This window comes from Fragaria vesca, linkage group LG4 (genome assembly GCF_000184155.1).
Source record: "Fragaria vesca subsp. vesca linkage group LG4, FraVesHawaii_1.0, whole genome shotgun sequence".
Classification (NCBI taxonomy): Eukaryota; Viridiplantae; Streptophyta; class Magnoliopsida; order Rosales; family Rosaceae; genus Fragaria; species Fragaria vesca.
In genome coordinates this window covers 5,542,433-5,550,210 of record NC_020494.1, presented here as the reverse complement: position 1 = coordinate 5,550,210, position 7,778 = coordinate 5,542,433, and the positions used below count along the sequence as shown (strand labels likewise).

The window sequence follows — 7,778 nt, the reverse complement described above, 5'->3', positions numbered from 1 at the left end:
TCTGTTCTCTGTGCATCCATGCGGCTATTGAAAAAATCTAACACCTACAAAACCGGACAAATAATGTTGGTCCAGTCAAATGCACCAAAAGATGATTAAGAGATATACTTCCCGCTTGTGTATTATCGCATATACGACCTGCACCATTGTATAGATTAAGAAATATGGAAACCGGACCATGTACTCAATCCCTCGAGTAATACAACGATATCTCACATGGATCACTAACACTGAAAAGAATGATACCTCAGGATTCCGTTATGTCAAAATTGCATTTAATATTTCAAGGACAAGTCTAGACTCAAGAAGTCGGTATATATATGCATCTCTGTTGACTGCAACGGAAAAGGTTCCGGCTTAGAAGACAATACAATAATATATGGTGATACTTATAAAATGGCTGCTTCAGCTTCCATGCAATCGATATTCCTTGCAAACTCCGTCGCTTATGGAGCTGGAAAGAGGAACTCATCAGTCAGGGTAAACCAACTCGCACCAACTCTTCATAGGTACCCTAATAAGAGGGGCGCTCCATGGCTGAGGTAACAGCTCTCTACCTAGACTAGTGTTTCCTTTGTCTTCAAAGCAATTTGTTTCAGAGTTCAAAATAATTAAAATGAGATATCGGTGTGTAGTTTAATTTTGTCGAGAACTCTTGTATTAACAATTTCCAATTTGTCCATATATTGCAGGGAGGTGTGTACCTGAGGAGAAACCATCTACAGTTTCAGAACAATCAAAGATTCCAGCTGCAGAACCTACACCTACACCTTTCCCACCACCACCTAGCTAAGACTCCCAAACTTTGCACCAAGTTCGGAGACAGGCGTTTTCGCCTTCAGCGGTCCGGCACCGCAAAGAATCAACGGCAGACTCGCCATGGTTGGCTTTGTCTCAGCTCTTGCAGTAGAACTATTAAAGGGCTAGGATGTGTTTTCTCAGATCTCCGACAGTGGCGTCTCAGTGTTCCTTGGCACTAGCATTTTGCTATCTGTTGCATCCGTGATTCCACTACTTTAAGGAGTCAGAGTGGAGTCGAAATCAAAGGGGCTCATGACCTCAGATGCCGAGTTGTGGAATGGAAGGATTGGCCATGTTAGGTTTGGTGGCTTTGGCTTTCACCGAGTATGTCAAGGGTGGAACCCTTATTTAAGTCTCTTTAGGGACAATAGGGTTGTGTTTAACAGTTACAATTAATGAGAAGGTATTTAGCAGTTACAACTAATGAGAAGGTTACATTTTCATACTCCAATGTGAAATATCCTAGCCTTATCGTGTTTTACCATGTCAATAGAGATAAGGGCCCCCTAATGAAAACTTACGTCATTTAGCCGATAAATGTAGGGCATTGAAATTCTCCTAAGAAAATGCAAACCGATACAAAAGAAAGAAAGAAGCTCTACGGTTCCTACTTTTACAAACAAAATCAAGGTCAAAAGTCATCTGGCATAGAAAATTACTCATACATTTTAAGCTATGCAACATTAAGGATAAAAAAAAACGCATCAGCCTAGAGAAGAAACTTTTGTTAGCTCAGAGCCTCAAATTGAAGAAATTGATGAGGCAAAAGTTAGATAAAATAGTTTGGAGTTCATATCCAAAACCAATTAGATATGGGTGGAGTGACTTAAACTCTTATAAACCATAGGCAATGTCTCATTTTCCCGATGTGTGATTTATATCTCAACACGCCCCCGCACGTGTGGCAAATTTTCAAGTCTAACACGTGGACAACATTTGGGGTGACTTGGAGTTCGTGTGGCCGTTACGCATTCACATTTGGATGTGAGTAACCCGCTCTGATACCATAATAAAGTAGTTTGGGGTTCACATCCAAAACCAATTGGCTATGAGTGGAGTGACATATAGCTTAAACAAATAAGGATTAAATTCAATTTACCCCCATGAGGTTTAAGGTTAACATCATTTCACTCCACATACTCTTAATTTTGAAAAATTTACTCCCTAAAGTTTCAAACAAATTTTCAAAAATCATGCCCAATTGCTGAAATTCTGTTTAATTCAGACGTTAATTTTGACTTCATAACTCACTAAAACACTAAAATAGTCATATAACAACATAAATCGCCTTTTAGAACATTTTTTCAAAGATTTCATGCTAGCATTTAACCTCCCAATTGAACCGAATTTTAGCAATTGGGTCTGATTAATGAAAATTGGAAACTTTAAAGAGTAAATTTTCAAAATGAAAAGTATGGAGAGTGAAATAATGTTAAATCCAAACCTTAGGAGGGTAAACTGAAATTAATCCAACAAATAAATAATGTAGTTTTCAACACACGCAAAAGAGACAGCTTAAATTAGCTAGAGATCAAGGAGACTTTTTTTTTCTTCGATCTTTGAAGATAAGTTGTCTAGTGATAAACATCATTTAAGTCACTGTGTGATACAGTGATAGCCTGTGAGTCATCAAGGAAAAACAAAACTCTGTCTAGCAGATTCCTTGTTGAAATAGGAGTACAATTTCTTTTCCTTGTTCAAACAGGATCAGCTTTCACTATTTCCTACTAACTAGTATACGTTGCCTACCCCTACTTAATTATGATTTTGATGTCGACTGCGAATCAGATTTCAGTACCTTATAAATAAGAGCGGGGGAGCAAACCACTAGTCCCAATAATATATCTTCTCGTCTCCAGTAGTCCCCAAATTCCCAACAAAAGACATGGATGAAACTGCGTTCAAGCAATTCGACATCGTTTCGTACCACTCAGACCACTTCTATAGCGGCGTGATGATAAAGCAGAAGCGCAACGGAGATGGATATAGTTTCATGTATGGCAGTAGAGCCTACAAGAATATCATGCGTGAGTGGAAAATCTTGAAGGAGAACCTCCCAGACACCATATACGTGCGCGTGTACGAGACCCGTGTCGAGCTTATGAGGGCTGTGATTGTTGGAGCACCTGACACACCATATCAGGATGGACTCTTCTTCTTTGACATCTGGTTTCCGCCGGACTACCCTGACTACCCACCCGAGGTGTACTACCGATCGCATGGTTTGTCTCTCAACCCAATGCTAAACTCAGATGGAGGCATCTGTTTAAGCCTTCTAAACACCTGGTTTGGATTGAGGAGGAGTGAGCGGTGGGACTCATCTAGGTCGACCATCCTCCAAGTTTTGGTGTCGCTTCAGGCACTCGTTCTCGACGAAACACCCTATTATAACGACCATGAGAGGGTACCTGCTTTTGGTAGTTTTCTTGAAAGGATTCCTTTCTTGAGAAAGATCGTCATATTGGAGCACAAAACTTACAACGCACGGGTTTTTGTGTCAACTTGCAAATTGACACTGCGTTTGCTAAAAAACCCACCAAAGAATTTTGAACTTTTCATCGGTCAACACTATCGCCAGAGAGCTAGTGGCATACTGAGAGCGATTCGTTTGCGAATTGCTGATGGGTCTTTAAAATATTGTACTCCAATGAACCTTCTCTACCCACAACTCATCGATTCTTTTAGAGACATTGGTTGGGTGGAGGAGGAGGAGTTGTTGGAGTTGGCGGAGCTAAAGAAGAGTCCCTTTCGATGGCTTTATATATGTTTTTTGGTTCTGTATGGTGTTGCCATGGTTATTGGGGCTCTCTATATATACATATATATTCGTCCAACTAGATTCACATCTCGGCCAACCAGGACCTTATTCCAACTTCATTAGATTCATAAGTTTGTGTTGAATGGCTTGATAAATCAAGCTTAGTAATATATTTACATTATAGAATAATGATCCCTGGGGATTGATTGCATTTTTATATACAGGTCAATTGCATTTTTTTGTTTCACTTACTATATATATTAGCCTCTTGATCCAAAACGTGCGTGTAATTTGGCCTTTTGTTTTTGTGAATTGATGTAAATTAAATAAAATTTTGAAATATAAATAAAAATTTAGTAAGGTACGTAGTTTTTTTTTCAGTTTTATATATAATATCTGTTTTACCCTCTGTTGATAAAATTGTCATTTTTAGACATATTACTGAATTATAGGCATATTGGGAAGTTCAAAAATTTAACCATTTGAAAAACCCTTATGGTTTTATTATTAGAGATGTAGTAAATTTTGATAAATAATATTTGTGCCTACAGTATCTGGTTTTGACTATAGTAGACCGGAGTCGGTACTTGTGGTGGAAACTTTGATGGTTCTGAGACGGTCGATATGGCTCTCCTCAACCTTAAGGTAGACCATTCTGCAAATTATGGACAAATGGACATGCTTATTGGTTTTTTTTTCGATACAAGACATGCTTATTGGTTAAATACGTACACATACTGTCGACATTATTGAAGATAAAAAAAAACAAAACTGATTTTATTTAAACCCTAAAACAAATAATGTAGTTTTCAAGTTTCAACACATGCAAAAGGGACATAGCTTAGCTAGAGTCAATTACCCTGAGGCCTGAGCCATGCATGGAGCAAACTGGACGTACGGGCAATGAAGCCGATTGAACTTGGTAGTGCTAACTTTGGAAGTCCAAACCTGCTAATCAATTGAACTGATGAAAGAACAAGTCGAGAGAAGAAGACCAAGAACTTGGTGCAGTCTGGCCACCGTGTTTGACTCGCTACTCGGAGAGCGTGATTTACTGGTCGAATATTTAGGTGAGGTGAGAAGATGGTGCGTTTGGGAGAGAAGATGAGAGAAGTCGTCAGCGGCGGAACCAGGATGAAAATGTCACCTAGGCTACCGGTAACACATGAAAAATATTCATTGAAGCTCAACAGTGCAAAAAATTGGTAACACATGTATATTCTAACTTTTTAAGATTTTTAATCCGTTACTTTTAATTTGTAATTGTTTATGTGTATTGGTAATTACGTTTGAAAGCTTTAGTTATTCATTTTAAAGTGTGTAAATTTTACACTAGCAATTTTTTTTGAAAATGCTTACACTAGTAACTAAAATTTTCGTGTAATCGTATTTACTACGAAGTTTGAACGCTACGACCATAGACCTACTCCACTAGAACCGACGGCACCCGATCACTTCTATTTTATTAGTTCAATTGTAATATGTTCTTCCCCTGAATTGAATGGAGGAACCATGGATCAAAGGGAAAGAAGAACTCATCAAAGGGAGAATAGTCATTTTCCAGAAGAAGAGAGGTGCAACAAGTAGTTTGCTGCTACAAGGGATGACTTTGAGCCACAAGAATTGTTTGACTAGGTTTTGTTTTGTCCTAGTGAAAATCATGAATCTGAGTTTTGTGCTGACAATGAGTCTTTTAAAACTGAAGGAAATAGGAAGTTGCAACGTAACAAGCGGCCAAGAGGATTGAAGGCAAAGCGACAGAATAAAATTGGTGCCCACCTAAAGATCCTACAATTAGCTTGCGACACACCTTTTTGGCCTGCTTATTATATGTAACCTATAGATTAGATGTGATGTAAGTTTTTTTATGGAGTTTCAAAAACTCACCTAGGCTCCAGCCCAGTCAAGACCGGGCTGGCTCCGCCAGTGGAAGTCGCTCACGAATGAACCGAAAGAACCCTTTTTTTTTTTTTTTTTCTTTCTTTTTTTTTTTTAAATTTTTTCTACCAAAACAACGTTGTATTAGGGTAGAAGAAAAAAAACAACAAACAGCGACGCGTTGCATTTTCCGCCTTGTCACCTTTTGTGATGAAAGTTTTTCAAGAAGAGCCTTGAGGCAAAAATGGAAAAGCCTCGCCTTAAGTCTAAGCACGCTATTTTAAACGTTTCAATGCATACATTATTGATTCAAAATTTCAAGTATTTTTTTGCATCAACCAATGCGTATATTGTTATATCAAGTACACGCCATCTAATTATGTTTGATTAGATCAAATGTCATTGTGTGTCTTCCTCTATCCTAACACAAAATGCACGAAACAAGAGCGCAATCCTAATGAAAATATACGATGTTTGAATACATTTCTTAGAGGTAATATATACATATAACTATGAAAAAGACAACTATTGTTTCTCGACCAAAATGAAAACAATTGTGAAGAAGAAGCGAAAGTTTACTTTATTTTGTAAATTAAGATTTCTATTATGAAGAGAAATTTTATTAACATATCTCTAATCGTTAGATACACATCTCATACTTAATACACCACCTATTAATTTTATTGTTTTAACATTTTACTAGATACACATACCCAAACTTCCTGCAATACCCTTATTTGAATACACAACTTATTCACTAAATACATGACTCATTGATTAAATACACATACTTTTCTAGATCCACGTACTACTCAATTTATTCAAAAAAAAAAAGTTCACATTAGTGAGATTTTTCTCAAAATGTTTTATCTTTTCTCGTACAGTTTTACCTCATTGACATCTCCTTGAAGATTTTTATTTTTTTCTAAGAGGTTTCACCTTGTTAAGATCTTTCTCGAGGGATTTCATTTTGTTAACACCATCTTCCATCAGTTTTTCTCGAAAAAATTTATTCTCAAAGAGCCTCTTACTCAAATTGATTTCAAGAATTCTTGAGCCTAACGAATCAAAACAAAACATTACTAAAATCCTTAACAGAACTTTTTAGCATTGGAATACTCAATCTTGTGTAAAACTAAATTAATCGATTCTTGGGAACTATTGCATAGTATTCATATGTGGTTTCAAAATATTGGTATACTTGATTCAAGTAAGAATTTAAAAAGTGTTAGAAGTATAATAATTAATATGAATGTCTTAAGCATGGTGTTTTCTTTACTTTTGATATGAATGTCTCTTTTGGTAATTTTACAGACCCACAAAGTCTTATATAATTTATACAAAAAAAGAGATGTGTATCTCACTCGGTTCTTAATATGGAAGCAGAGGCGTGTAGGGTTGGTCTTCTTCTTGGTATTCACCAAGGTTGGACGAACATTGACATTGAAAGCGACTCTGCCGTTCTTGTGGCTGCTCTTAAAAGTGCGAAGGAAGATCTCTCGGAGGTAAGCCGAGTTATAAGTGATTGTAAAAGTTACTTTAGTGCTTTTCAGTCTATTAGAATTCGGCATATTTACCGTGAAGCAAATGGTGTTGCTAATAGACTTGCGCACCTTGCTAGTAATTGTTCCATTGATAATGTTTGGTTAAAGAAGACTCCTGACAGTATTCAGGATGTTCTCTACGAGGATCATAGCTATTGTTTATCTATAGCGCGGGGTTTAGGTACTATGTCACCCCGTCGCAAAAATTTGATATTATTATAATAAATGAAACCGGGCGTGGGGATGAGCCTCTCAGCTAGGCTGGATTCCAAACCCTCTACTAAAAAAAAAAAAAAATAGTATCTATCTAACATTTAGGGATGTGATAATAAAATTTCTTTGTAATTTAACGGAGGAGGTGGAGGAGGTGATGGTGTTGGAAATGAGGAGGGATGCTTGTTATTTAGGAGCAAATCATACAAGGCTGGTGCCACGTGCTGCAAAGCGAGTGGGAGTTTGATTTCATTTCGAGAGAGACAAATTAATTAGCTACGCCCCATCGCTCTCACCAAAATCCGTTCGTCTCTCTTCGGACAAAACAGTAAAAGACATGTATACCCCTGCATCGGTCTCAGGCCCGCTCAGCTCGTCCTCATCTTGTGCAAGGGGAAAGGGGCAAAAAAAGAAATTAGATAAGACAACGGACATGCAAGAAGGAAGCAGAGAAAGAAAGCATAAATTTAAGGGGATTGCGGAGTACGGAGGCAGCTAGCAGCTCCCACTCTCTTTATTCACTCTCTCAGTCTCATATAGAGAGAGAGAGAGAGAGAGAGAGAGAGAGAGAGAGAGAGAGGAGG

General features: G+C 37.6%; 1 protein-coding gene and 1 pseudogene across 1 annotated transcript; both read left to right on the top strand.

Annotated features, from left to right (window-relative positions):
- Nucleotides 1-396: 396 nt before the first annotated feature.
- On the top strand, nucleotides 397-1,153 carry LOC101302259 (annotated as a pseudogene).
- A 1,533-nt stretch (nucleotides 1,154-2,686) lies between these two features.
- On the top strand, nucleotides 2,687-3,682 carry LOC101301966 (probable ubiquitin-conjugating enzyme E2 23-like). The gene has a single exon (XM_004297924.1). The coding sequence runs from the start codon at nucleotides 2,687-2,689 to the stop codon at nucleotides 3,680-3,682; it is 996 nt and encodes a 331-aa protein (XP_004297972.1).
- The last annotated feature ends 4,096 nt before the right edge of the window (nucleotides 3,683-7,778 follow it).